Below are 13,099 nucleotides of genomic sequence, written 5' to 3'. Positions count from 1 at the left end.
TTCCTGCGTTCATGATGTATAATACCAGCAGGGGGCGGTGTTCCCCAAGAAGAAGGATTTACAGCGCGGCTAAAGATCAGAGAGTGACACTTCCGTACTGAGACAACATGGAGGCGTAGGTTGCTGTAAGTCTTCAATTTTCTGTTTTTTTCATATCAGTTAAACGTCCAACACTGACTACCGCGTTAGCGTTAAATTATTTAACTGCAAACAGCGCTCGTCAATGATGATCTTTGATTTTTGACACCCGTTACATGCGGTGTGTGTGTGCACGAGCAGCACACATTTACAGGTGAGTTTAGTATTTGCACATTCACGTACTTATTATTTTATCTTGATCAAAATATGGTTGATGTTTAGCTTTTCGATGTTTTACAGAAATATTCATCCATATATAGTCATGAACTGCTCTAGAACAAGAGCAAAATAACACGAAAGATAATCAAACTAAGAATAGCAAAGAGTATTGAAAATCTTCTTTTCCCCCCACATTAGGAGAATCAGTCCAACAAAACAACATTAAACTCTTATAAAAGGCCTGAAAAATCACTTTCAGCCTGTGTGAAGAGGGTAGAAACAGGGCTCACACGTGATTCAGACCTGGGCCCATATTCACACGCTCTCACAGCTAATAACGTAGCCTAAAGATTCCCAGCATGGAGTCTTAGTTTGTGTCTTGAAGTTTGAGATAATCTGTAAACCAGTTGGAGACAGAACCTTTGACTTTTGTGAGGAGGTGAGGTTGACCTTTTGCAAGGTGACCAGCTCTCCTGAAAGCTGTGATGGTTCTTCCAAAATGAATGGACAGTAAAATCAACCATCATAGAACTTTAAACCTTATTAAGAAATGTGTAATAGTGAAAATATTAATAACTCAGCTAAATGAAACAATTTTTAGACACCTTCAAATGTTTGGACATTGTTCAATCACATGATTGGGGTGTTGAGCTGTTTCTTGTTGTGTTTACTGGTCATTTTACCAGTTAACCTATATGATATTACTGGTGATTCAGCTGCAGTCACGATGTGAAAAGCAGCTTGATTTGAGATTCCATCATGTTACTGCTCATCATCTTGATGCTCTTTCAAAGACACTCTGAAGCTTCTTAAAAGCCCTTACAGTTTTCCACCTTAGGAGCATCTTAAGGCCCAAGAGGCTTTGTGAATAACCTTTGTCTTGAAAAGGGAAAATTCTAAGAAAAAGATTCAAGGTATTCTATGATTTTTCTTAGTATGATGTCGCTAAGAGCTACTTTAGTCTCAGGATTCTTTGTGAATAGGGACCAGGCTCCTTTTAAAGTTTAGGAGAATAGCAACAGAATTTATCTCTTATTGCTCTTACAGCTGTAAGCGGTCAAGATACAGCTGTAAGCGGTCAAGATACAGATGTTTGCTGTCAACCATTAACCAGAACTGACTGTACTGTTATTTGCTTCTGACACACATATGCTGTTCTATGAAATGTTGGCAATAACGCCGTTGCAGATCTATTAATTTTGCTTGTCCCTTGGATTGGTTAGCCTAATGTAAGCCTAGTAATCTAGTTCTGTACTGATCACTTACACTAGCAAACTGTTGTTTCTACAGATGAGCAGGACTAATCCCAGACTCTGCTGATGTCTGCTTTCATGGTTTCAAGGTTCACTGATGCCTCGATGGACAGCGTGTATTGTCCAGCGGTTGCGATGGTCCAGCGCCGTCTCCCAGGCTCTACTTTTGTCTGCGCTCACGTTCTGCGTGGTTTTGCCTTTGTGTGGACACCGACTTCTCTACTCCTACTTCTTCATCAGGTCCATGTATTTGGACTCCATGAGTGATCAAGCCCTGCAGAGAAGTCTCCGTCAAGGCCAGGATGACCTCAATTTCTGGCAAAAAGTGTCAGCAGAACCGGCCATGTTTAAAAACATCAGTCTGAATCCTGATCTGCTGGTGACCATAGTGACAGCCAGGAGAAACGAAGGCAGGGATTTTCACTACCTGCTGCAGGTGATGCGGCAGCTCAGTGTCATCCTGCACAGCTGTGGGGGGCAGCGGTGTGCAGAGGTCCTGGTCTGTGATGTGGAAAGTGGTCCCCAGGAGAACCAGGATTCCAGCCTGCTGGAGGCCCACTTCAAGGTGATTCGGCGTTCACCTGAAGAGCAGCTCAGGAGCTGGGAGAAGATCAACACCTTTGAGCGAGAAAAAAGGGACTATGTGTTCTGTCTCCGGAAGGGATGGAACCTCCTGAAACCCAGGAACATTGTGGTTCTGGAGGATGATGCCCTGCCCACACCAGACTTCTTCAGCGTAGTAACCAATCTACTGTCCCGCCGCTTTGCTCGTTATACACTTTATGTCAAGCTGTACCACCCTGAACGGTTGCAGCGCTACTGGAACCCTGAACCGTATCGCCTCTTAGAGTGGGTGGGGCTTGGGTTGGTCTTGGCCACAGTGCTCCTTCTAAACCCATGTAGGTTTACCTTCACACTGTCATGGGCTCACCTCCTTTTCTTCACCCTTTACTTCATGGCTGTCACTGAGCTGTTGGGTCGTCATTACCTGCTGGAGGTGCGAAGGCTTTTGCCACAGTTCTATGCTGTTTCGCCAGCAACTGAGTGCTGCACCCCAGCCATGCTGTTCCCTGGCAACAGCTCACTCAGGGTGGCCGAGTACCTGGATGCTTCATTCTGCACCAAAGGGAATGCCAAAGACACAGTCCTGTACCAACTGATGAAGAAGCTTCCCGGAGAGCCTGCTCATAGCGTGGAGCCGAACCTGGTCACCCACATTGGTGCTTTCTCCTCAGTCAGGCCCAATCCATCCCGACCAAAACTACTCTGAGGGATTCTGCTGATCGATCCCAGCAGAATGCTGGGTCACTGGGAAGATTATTCCTCAGTAAATGTAGTCATTTCTGGTGGAGAATTTCTTGACTCAGAATCTGCTTCTGATTAGGTATTCTGACAGACCGACAACTTTGGCCTTAATCTCCTCCTGAGGAGCACACACTTCGTTCAACACATGAATATGAATTTCAGGTTCTCAAAAAATCCAAAAATACATCAATTCAATGGATCTCTCTAAAGTCAAAGGAAAAACAATATAAAAAAAATCTTACTACAGATGACAGAATGATTCACTTTTTATTTTGAAAGTTAAGAAAAAACTGCTCCAATATCTCCAAAATATCATCTTGTGCATTTGAAACTGTTTAGAATAAAACTTGATTATTTGTTTTTGTTTTTTTTGTCTTTCACACGGCTGTCAGGCTAATGTTAGCATGATAATTATCTGATCATAGAAATAAACCTCTGTGCCTTTTACAGTTTCTTCATTAAGTTATTCTAATTTCTTTTTTTTCCTGATTTAAAATATGAATGTGTACATTTTTATATAGAATAACTTTTATTGCTAACTCAATAGCTGCTGACTTTTTTTTGACAAAAAACACATTCAGTCTTATGTTGCTATAAGTGCTCATCAAAAAATATCCTCCAGCTACAGTTTAACTTCACAGCTTTTATTTCTTGTAAATTTACGCAATCATGCTAATCCGGAAGTCTTTCTGTGATGTGATGTGACCCGGAAATTAAAAAGCAGCATGTAGTGCTACAGACTCGCCAGAAGGTGGAAGCATTGATGTCCTAACGTTAAGTTCTGTTTGATCTAAAAGGAAAGGATTGTTCGAACTAATTTAAATCAAGTAATGCCATTAAGGTCATGGCTGAACGGGAATGCTTTTTAAAACGATCAGTGTTACGTCACCCTTTTCGAACGCGACTAATGACGTCAGGTTCGGATGCCTTCATGGACAGTCAATCAGTCCCTTCAAGTGTAACGGATAATGATTGCGTGTACAGATTAATTGTGTGTAATTTTCGTGTACACTTCTGCGCTCTTATGGGGTTGTTGGTTTAGTTTGGACTGGTGATGTAGTGTTACAGGTCATGTTGTTTGCTTTTTAGCAACACTGCACCTCAGTGTTGCTGTGTGTGAGTATACAAGCATGTCATAAAAAGAAGGGCACATTAAACTTATCTCCACATCAGTTCTCATCGGATGAAACACTTCAATATAAAATAGTGTTTAGGTTTAAAAGCACAAAACCCAGAGGACGTTAGGAAAATAAACACTGACTACTTTTGACAATATTTTCTCTGACCAGTTTGTTCTAATAAATTGATCAGTAAACAAAGCTGCTTTCGTGGTAGATGCACGTGACCATTTACTCGGCGTGTCCTGAGGTCCATGAACGCATCACGGTGGAGTTAAAGACAAACAGCTTGGACAAGCTGATGGACAGAGAAGCGTGAAAAAGATGGTGATAAGCTGAGAACTACTTAAAACAACGACAACTGGCGCATCTCACGCACGTTTAACACTTCGTACGCGCGCTCAATGAGAGAAAGTTTGTGTTTACCTGAAAAGAAAAAAAACTGAAGAAATGTTCGAAAACGGAAGGAGCAAAGAGGTAAGTAGTGTGTGGAGAGCTCGCGCGCGTTTCACATGACCCCAGTAAACTAATGGACTCATGTCCTTCAAGTGTCACTGAAGTTTCACCAAACTTTTTTCTCGCAAACCTTACCTGCAGCTGCTACAGGAATACTGGTGCATGATGGGTTACCTGGCAATATATTGGATTTGATTGTGATGATAGGCGTTCTCCTCCTATTTAGCAGTTTACGTTTTCTCCCCGTATGTTGGAGTTCCATGAGCTCCATTGTCACTGTAATGTAACCGTCTCCATTTGGTCTCACATGTTCAACAGTCTCACAACACAGCTCGCAAACATTTAATTCCACCATTGTTTACAGCCCTCTGGACCAGCAGGAAGCATCTTCTTGGGCGTGTGATATTATTGATGTGCGTTATTTCCTGACATGTCAGTGTTCGTCTTGTTATGTTGTGGTAACTTCCTGTCTTCCAGGAATTGTACCTGGCATCGGTCTTCGTGTCAGATGCTCAATACAACAGGAACATCTACTTTGACACGTCCCCTCAGGCAGTCCGGTGAGACACTGACGTGTCACTGTCATGACCAAATGTGGCCTTGATTTGTTGCTGTCTCTGCTGGAGCGTCTGTTTTTTTTCAGGCTCTATCTGCTCTACAATCACTGGCTGCCTCAGGTGCTCCTGTACATCTTCATTATCCTGGATCTGAGTTTGGCACTCTTCGAGGAGCCTGCTGTCATTCCTCTACCCTCATGGGTAAAAACGACATGCTCGGCAAACGGATAGAAGCGAGCTAATGTTCAGACTGATGGAGTGGCAATGTTCTGTGTTCTAGGCCACCATGCTGGTGGAGTTGCTCTGTCTGCTGGTCTTCACCCTTCGACTGGTTCACTACGCCAGAGTCATCCCTCAAGACAAATTCTGGAAAGACCCCAAAAACATCTGCATCATTGCCATTGTCGCGGTAGGCAGGGCTTATCTTCATTGTTACATGACCAGTGTTCTTTTAGTTCTTCTTGACTTTTTCCCTAACTTGGAGGCTGCAAACAAACTAACATTGCGACATCAAAGAGGTTGGTGTGAGGGCCACGGTGGTTAGGTGCAGAATCCAAGCCCCCTCCCCTTCTGTGTTTCGCCCCCTTCTGTGTCAGTAACAACTGATGGATTCTCCCTTTTTTAAAATGGATGTTTTTATCGCAGTCATGATTAGTTTACTAATCACTTTCATTTGGCTGCTGATACATCATGATCAATGGCTTAGCATGAGCACACCCCCAACCACATCTGTTTGTAAGTCTGATGAGATCCTCAGAGGTTTACCAGTAGATGAAGTCAGTACAGTTGGAATGACGCTGCGACACAGCAGCCATTTTTGTTTAGATCGCTCAGGGTGATCGATACATTGATCAGCCATTGAAAAGCAAATTTCCTGCTATTTCCTCTTTTTGATGATTTCGGTCAGCAAACGAGAATGTGCTGAGCTGTCTTCATAAATGCTTGTAAAAGTAACCTTTAACCAGACATTTGGCTTGGTCAGCACTTCCTGTTCCTGTGAGCACAGCTGGGATGGAACCATTTGTCTGATCTGTCTTCATGTTTTTACAACCAAAAACACACAACTCATCATTTTCACCTGAAATTAGAAAGAAAGAAATCTGTCAATTGTCCTTAAATGTGTGTTATTCTGTATTTGTCTGTCTGTGTGTGTGAGTCTGCGCTGTGTGAATGTGTGTGTCTGTGCGTCCTTGTGGGTCTGTTTGTGCCTGTGCTCATGTATGTGCATGTCTGTGTGTGTGCCTGCGCTTGTGTGTGTCCATGTGTGTCTGTGTCCGTGTGTGCCTGTGCTCATCTATGTGTGTGTCTGTGTTTGCTTGTGCTCATGTATGTGTATCTTTGGGTGTCTGTGTACCTGCCTGTGCTCATCTATGTGTGTATCCGTGAGTTTCTGTGTCTGTCTGTGCTCGTGTGTGTGTGTGAGAGAGAGAGTCTTACATGTCTTATATGTGTCATAAATGGGGTGTTGGTTCTCCATCAGTGATCAATAACTGGAGTTGTTGATTATCCAGCTCACTCTCATCGACATGATCATCTACGGAGCCCTGAAGGCCTCCAGCTATCAGGCCATCCGTTGGACCAGAGTGCTCCGCCCACTTCTGCTGGTTAACGTCACCGAGGGACGACAGGTAGTATTCTGTCATCCATAAACACCCCCCAAACTGGTACTGGGACAGAGATGATAAATTAACTGGTAATATAAGGGCAGGTTATAATGAAACAGGGAGCATGTGGGGTGTGAATATTGGTGGGGGCCGGGCTTCTCTCTGACGACTCTTCTGTGTTTCAGCTCCGCAGAGCGTTCAGAAGCATCAGAAACGCTCTTCCTCAGATCATCTATGTGTTCCTCCTCTTCCTGTTCAGCCTCCTCATCTTCTCACTGATGGCGCTCAAACTTGTCGGAAAACGGTGTGAAAGCTCCTTGTATCTTTGGTTGTGGCTGTGAATGCTTATTGTTGTGGGTTTGGTCAGAACTTCAGCAAAAATGTGTCTGGTGTTTTTGGACAGAGATTTGAAGACCACAGGTGGAGCTCCATACTTCAGCAGCTATGTGGACATTATCTTTGACCTCTATGTCCTCGTCACCACAGCCAACAGCCCTGATGTCATGTAAATTTTGACCATGTGAGACCACAGCTTGTGTGTCAACAGGAAGTGACTTTTCTGCTGTCTTCTCTTTGTCAGGATGCCAGCGTACAATGCCAGCTCCTGGTTTGCGCTCTTCTTTATTATCTACATCCTCATCAACACCTACATCTTCATGTCTGTCTTCCTCGCAGTCGTTTACAACAACTACAAGAAGTACCTGAAGGTACCTGCTTCCTGCAGGGCTGATGCAGGACACAACACCGCCCAACCTTCTCAACACTGTCCAACCCCCTCACGTTCTAATTCCATCAATGAAACCACAGAGAGTCAGAGGCACAGGGTCACCTAATGAACATCGTTGTGTGTGACAGGAGGAGATACGGCAGCTGGTCAGGGCTAAAAGGCATAAAATGGTTCGAGCTTTTGCTGTCCTGCAGGAGCGCAGAAAGGACACTGAGGAGCAGGTGGTGAGCCAGGCTAACTGGAACCAGCTGGTCCGTCTGGTTCAGCCCGATATCCGCAATGCTCACAGAGAACTGCTGTGGAGTGTGTTGGACCCTCAGAATCAGGGTTGCATCGGTAGCAGGCACACATACAAACACACATGCTCACACACTCAAGCACATCCTTGTATGTCTATCTTTGTGAGGCACCCCTGACCCAAACTCAATTCTAACCTCAACTTTAAATGTCTTAATGCTCAAACAGTGAAGTTACGAGGACTAGCCAAAATATCCTCACTTTACCTCCTCACTATCCTCACAAAAAATGTCCTCGCTTTGCTACTAGAATGAGGATTGTGGTACTCAATAAGTGTGCTCTCCACTGCAGGAACTCTTCTCCGAACGTCTATTTACAGGGACATTTACTAAGTCCCTGTCCCTGCTCGAGGGTAGTACTTTGTTTGACCCTAAAATACTCCTGGGGTGGGGTTTGATGTTTACTTGCTCATTGTTTTCATTGTTATTACCGTTATGCTACAACTAGTGTGAAGCACACATTGACGTACAAGAAACCACACACACTCATGCTCTGGAGGTCACAGTGTGAAACAGTCAAATGTTGTAAGATTAACAACAATTAGCTGATTCTTCTCATGGCTGTTTGATTGACAGGGAAGGTAGCATTTGTGCAGCTGGCCGACCTCCTGAACATCGAAGTCATTACACTCAAATCAAGGCCACACCCACTGCGCTTCATATTCCCCACCCTCTACCTGTCGGTCCCCAGCCGTCTGATCTGTCGATTGGTTCGACATCGGTGAGAGATTTCAGCTGTCATTGGCTGTTTTTTTCTTGTGTACAGAGCCAAAGCTGAGGTAGCTTGTTTTATAATTCTAGTTTCCAGTTAAGTTAACGTAGCTTGTACCTTCAGCTCCTTTGAGAGTGGCAGATAATGTAGAAATGAAACTGTTTTAGGACTTTTGTGATGGTGTATGACCTGATCATCCTGGTGAACGCCATCTTCATTGGTCTGGACGAGGACAATCCACTGATCGCTGACTCAGAATGGATGTTCCTGTCGCTCTACCTGTTGGAGATCCTTCTGAAGCTCTACGTGTTTGAGCCCCGAGCGTTTTTCTCTCGTCATAACTTGTGGAACTGGTGAGGATGTTTTAACCAGTTAAATCTAAAAAACACAACTGTTATGCAGAAGCTCATTTTAATAAGACAGTGACTTCAAACCTATTTAATGAAGACAAATCTCTATAAACTGTTTTATTCACCCATGCTGGTGACTGTTTTTTGTGATTCCCTAAAACACTTCTGGCTCTAGAAAAAGCTAATCCAACTGGGTTTTTTAGGTGTTTTTCCCCTCTTACAACAAACTTTTATCGACAAATTTTCAAGTATGTGTAAAAAAATTTCAGAATAGTGTGGAAAAGCTGTATATTAGCTATGTGTCTGTCTGTTTCAGGTTTGACACAATTATTGTCTTCTCTGCCCTCATCGCAACAGTTGTCAACTCGGCTGTGAAGTCATGTGAGTTTCTGCCAATTTTAAGTAAGATTTGACATTTTTCCAACCATTTTCAAATCTAGACTAAAAAAAACATGTCATTTTTTCAGTGATCATTTTAAAATAATCACTTCAAATGGCACAATACTAAATAAAAAATTCAATATCCGAATTGATGAATTACAGTTATAGTATAGTTATGATGATAGCCTGTTGGCTACACCAGTTCATGGAAATGTTGAGTCTGACTGTTCATGTTGGGTTTGGTTCCAGCAAATGTTGACCAATTAGCCTGGCTAATGCTAAATGCATCACAGTCTCTCTCTCTCTCTCTCTCTCTCTCTCTCACTCACACACTCACACTCACACTCACACACACTCTCACACACACTCTCACACACACACACACATATAAAGAGACACACATGTATTTACACCTCTATCTTTGGCAACATGTGCAGTTGGACTTTATGGGAGCCATCAGATCTTGGACATTGTCCTGATCCTGCGAGTCCTCAGATTGGTGCGGGTGGTGGACAGCGTTCAGAGGTTTGTGTGCTTCAAGCTCCTGGGTTTTGTGGATGGGCAGCTGAACAGCTGAACTCAGGTCCTGTTCTCCACAGGTTTCGTACCATCATCAATGCCATGATACGGGTCGGCCCAGCCATCCTGACCTTTGGACAGCTTATCCTTGTATGTCATGATGTTTCTACACCTTCCACTGAGGAGATGAGAAGATATGAGTTTGAATAAGCTACCCTCTTCTTTTACCTCCTCTACCCCCTCACACATTCCTCCCCTGTTCTCTCCTCTTTCTGCTCCTCCTCAGGTGGTTTACTACATCTTTGCAATGGTCGGGATGGAACTATTTAAAGGAAAGATCAAGTACTTTGGTGAAGGATCTGATGATCCGACAAAGTTGTTCTGTGGGAATGTCCTCCTCAACGGAACCTCCTTTGCTCAGCTCAACTACTGCAAGAACAATTTTAATGATATTCTGTCATCTTTCATCCTGCTGGTGGAGCTCACTGTGGTCAATCAATGGCATGATATCCTTCATCTACTCTGTGAGGAACCAGTAAATGAAGGTTCTGTTGGTTTTGCTGCGTTCTTGTGAACTAACCAAAAGGGGGTGGTCAAGGTGTCTGGTTATTGATGTTAGTACTGGTCTAGTAGAGAGTAGCCCAGGGCATTATGGGAAGTTGATATCTCTAATCTAGCATCATAGCTCAGGTCCAGTATGAACATGGTCAAGCTCCAAGTCTGATCCCAAAAGAAGTGTCCTCATAATGGTTGGAAGATGAATGTGTGTGAGAATCTCTAGGTACCATGTCAGCAGATGGATCTGGATCTGTATTCCACTTGTGGACCAATCTTCATCTTCACTGTAGCTCCTGAGGTATAGAATTGTTGAATGATCAAGGTCTGGGGGTGGGGCCTGCTTGGCCAGCTAGCATGTAGACTGTTGTTCCTTATCGTGGTTCCACTGCTCAGTAGCGGCTTCACCTTTGTCACTCACGTGTCTGCTAGGATCTTCTTTGTTGTCTTTCACATCATTGTTGTCATCATCATAATCAAGTAAGAAAAATGAAACTTTTTCATGATGTTGTTGACTCTTATCATGTGACTGTACTGTTGTCAATTGGTGACATCACATCCTGTCGGTCTTTTAGCATCTTTGTGGCTTTTGTCCTGGAGGCCTTCTTCATGGAGTACTCAGTGGAGAAGAGTGACCTGCACACGTCTGTTGAGAGGAAGATCGAGGAGCTACAGCTCTCTGTGGCACAGTATGTTTTTGTTCCACCACACAGTTGCCTTGGTTTTCCAGCATACTTCATTACCACCTGGACAGGGGCATATCCATATCTATTCATATCCAGAGAATTAAAAAGGCTTCTGACAACACAAACACAACTGTAAAGGACACAGACATGTCCATAATAAATATTTGAAGGGAAAATCCAAAAAATGCTCAAGACATTATAGGACTGTCAATGGACTGTCATTGTCCCTCTTGGAACCCCAGCTGATTAGGTACTATAAAAGTGGCTACTCATCCCTCAACTAGAAAGGCACTAGAACCGTACTGTGTCGCCTTCTAGTAGTAAAGCTCTATTAGATCCTTCGAATAGCAGCTTGGAAGAGGAGGAAAGCATCTGTGAATGAAGTGAAGTGGAGTTCCATTTTCCAACTGTAGAAGAGTTTCTGTAACTGTTATTGAGTATTAGACTGATGTAACTGATCAGGACTTTGTTTCTGTCATTTTATCCATCAGAGAGAAGCTAGAGGACAACTTGGTCAATGCCATGGACAGCACAGAGGGCAACTGTGATACAGCAGAGGACAAGCCAGTCCTGATGTTTAAAATTGCTTCAAAAAGTAAGAATGTGTTTATCTAGACTGAGTGGATTTTCACAATCCTATTGGAATGGTAAGAATTTTAGGACTGTGGGGACTATTTGTCTATTCCCAACAAGATGCTCCAAAGATTTAAGTCCAAATGTGAGCTGTTGAGTTTTGAGTTAAATGTGAGCAACCAGACAAATCCAGTGCCCCTCGAGCAAAGATTCTTTGATTGTATCAGCTTTAGTTAAGGAGACCAGCTGTATCCCGTGATCTTCTGTCAGTTATGGGAGTAGCAGATTCTGTGGAGATGTTCTGACCATTCTTTCTCCACTGTTTCCAGTAAAAAGGATTAAGTCTCTCTAGTGTGCAGCATCCCAGCTGTGTGAAGAGACAGGGGCTCCACTCTGAACCCCTGCCAGATGTCTAAGCTCCTCAGACTGTCCCCAAGCCTCAGCCTAGCCACCCTTCGCTGGATTATCAGCTGTTTTTTATCCATGATTTGACCTCTGGTTGAAGACTATAGTTGAGGTTGTGAATGTAGTCTGACTAGACAGACATCTAGCTTCTAGGGCAGCTCACGCTTCACTGCAGCAGACCGGTGCAGCACCAGCATCAGACATTCACTGGTTCCTCTCTTCATTGGCTCATCATTTTGAGATTGCCAGTTACTCTGCCAGATGCTCCCTGCAAACCCCCACTATTCTCTAGTCTCTCTACCTCTTCACTGACCACTTTTCCTGTCCAAAGGGTTCAGGCTAGGGTCTACAAAATCTGCTAAAAATCACTTATCTCTGACAGCATTGGGAGGCTGGTTGCTGTTATGTGTTGATCTGTTGACCGGTTCTCTCCTGTCAGGGTATCGGACCGTCGACACTTTGCTGCAACGGATGTTTGAGGCTGATCTAAACTTGGATGACTTGGCTGAGAACGACAGAATTGAAGCTGACAGCAGTGGGAACTTTGCTAACCCAGCCTTCGGCTCGGTGTGATGGCACCCAGTAGGACATGATTCTCTGCTGGGAGAGAAAAGGAACATGTCCCGAATACACAAATTAAATCTTTTCATGGAAAAATAAAAATGGTGTTACCATGGGAATGAGCAGGAAAATACGTTTACAGTTTTTGCTATTTTAATAAAATCCCAGCAAGCATAAATGAATGTGTTGATTGATTAATGATTAAATATTAAATATCTTTCCACAGTTGATAAGAATTGGCTTTATGGTAACCAGTTTAATGTCACGCCCTCCTTCAGGTCCTCCTTTCAAAGATGTACAAATGTGAATTTTTTTGTGAGCTTGTGGTAACATTATTGACATAATGTTATTAACTTAACACAGTCAGTCCAAAACTGTCTGGACCAGTCTGCTGTCTACCCAGGACATATACCAGTCCAGGGTCAGGAGGAGGGCCAGTAACAGTCTTCCGAGACACAAGCACGGGCTCCATGCCTCAAAAGAGACAGAGATGTTGAGCTGAACTCCAGCACACAAAAACCCTAACGAAACAGCTAACCCTCCTGAACACAGCTGAACTTCACATTTATACACTACTGCATGCTTTTAAAAACATTTTAGTTTTTCAAAATAAAGGTTAATGATAGTCTCCCACAAACATTCATATAAACATCCATGTTGTCTTTTATTCTTCTACATTTTGTAGATATTTTTAGATTTTGTTAAAAGTATTATGTATAAAAACTTCATTTATTTTTGAAGAGT

At 43.3% G+C, this 13,099-nt stretch overlaps 2 protein-coding genes across 7 annotated transcripts; both read left to right on the top strand.

Moving 5' to 3' along the window:
* The first annotated feature begins 39 nt into the window (after positions 1 to 39).
* Positions 40 to 3,317, top strand: pgap4 (post-GPI attachment to proteins GalNAc transferase 4). 4 transcript variants are annotated; one of them, XM_011612713.2, is made up of 2 exons: positions 40 to 125; positions 1,640 to 3,317. In XM_011612713.2, exon 2 carries the CDS (start codon positions 1,648 to 1,650, stop codon positions 2,818 to 2,820), a length of 1,173 nt encoding a protein of 390 aa, XP_011611015.2. In that variant the 5' UTR covers positions 40 to 125; positions 1,640 to 1,647; the 3' UTR covers positions 2,821 to 3,317. The 4 variants fall into 4 exon arrangements, with proteins under 4 accessions (XP_011611015.2, XP_011611017.2, XP_003972260.2 ...); XM_011612715.2 differs by having other exon boundaries at positions 49 to 125; positions 1,588 to 3,317; XM_003972211.3 differs by having other exon boundaries at positions 67 to 292.
* Positions 3,318 to 4,249: 932 nt separating this feature from the next.
* tpcn3 (two pore segment channel 3) lies at positions 4,250 to 12,537 on the top strand. 3 transcript variants are annotated; one of them, XM_029851303.1, is made up of 19 exons: positions 4,250 to 4,450; positions 4,907 to 4,989; positions 5,073 to 5,187; positions 5,267 to 5,395; positions 6,498 to 6,614; positions 6,776 to 6,894; positions 6,994 to 7,095; positions 7,171 to 7,297; positions 7,446 to 7,653; positions 8,190 to 8,334; positions 8,493 to 8,678; positions 8,992 to 9,077; positions 9,494 to 9,581; positions 9,656 to 9,725; positions 9,862 to 10,081; positions 10,520 to 10,610; positions 10,706 to 10,819; positions 11,308 to 11,411; positions 12,234 to 12,533. In XM_029851303.1, the coding sequence occupies exons 1-19, from the start codon at positions 4,424 to 4,426 to the stop codon at positions 12,365 to 12,367; spliced, it is 2,265 nt and encodes a 754-aa protein (XP_029707163.1). In that variant the 5' UTR covers positions 4,250 to 4,423; the 3' UTR covers positions 12,368 to 12,533. The 3 variants fall into 3 exon arrangements, with proteins under 3 accessions (XP_029707163.1, XP_011611014.2, XP_029707164.1); XM_011612712.2 differs by having other exon boundaries at positions 4,251 to 4,450; positions 8,992 to 9,056; XM_029851304.1 differs by lacking the exons at positions 4,250 to 4,450; positions 4,907 to 4,989; positions 5,073 to 5,187 and having other exon boundaries at positions 6,467 to 6,614; positions 12,234 to 12,537.
* The last annotated feature ends 562 nt before the right edge of the window (positions 12,538 to 13,099 follow it).

The sequence above is a fragment of the Takifugu rubripes genome, chromosome 17, assembly GCF_901000725.2.
Source record: "Takifugu rubripes chromosome 17, fTakRub1.2, whole genome shotgun sequence".
Lineage (NCBI taxonomy): Eukaryota > Metazoa > Chordata > Actinopteri > Tetraodontiformes > Tetraodontidae > Takifugu > Takifugu rubripes.
Note: the sequence above shows the minus strand (reverse complement) of the source record. Positions and strands in the feature narration are given on the sequence as shown.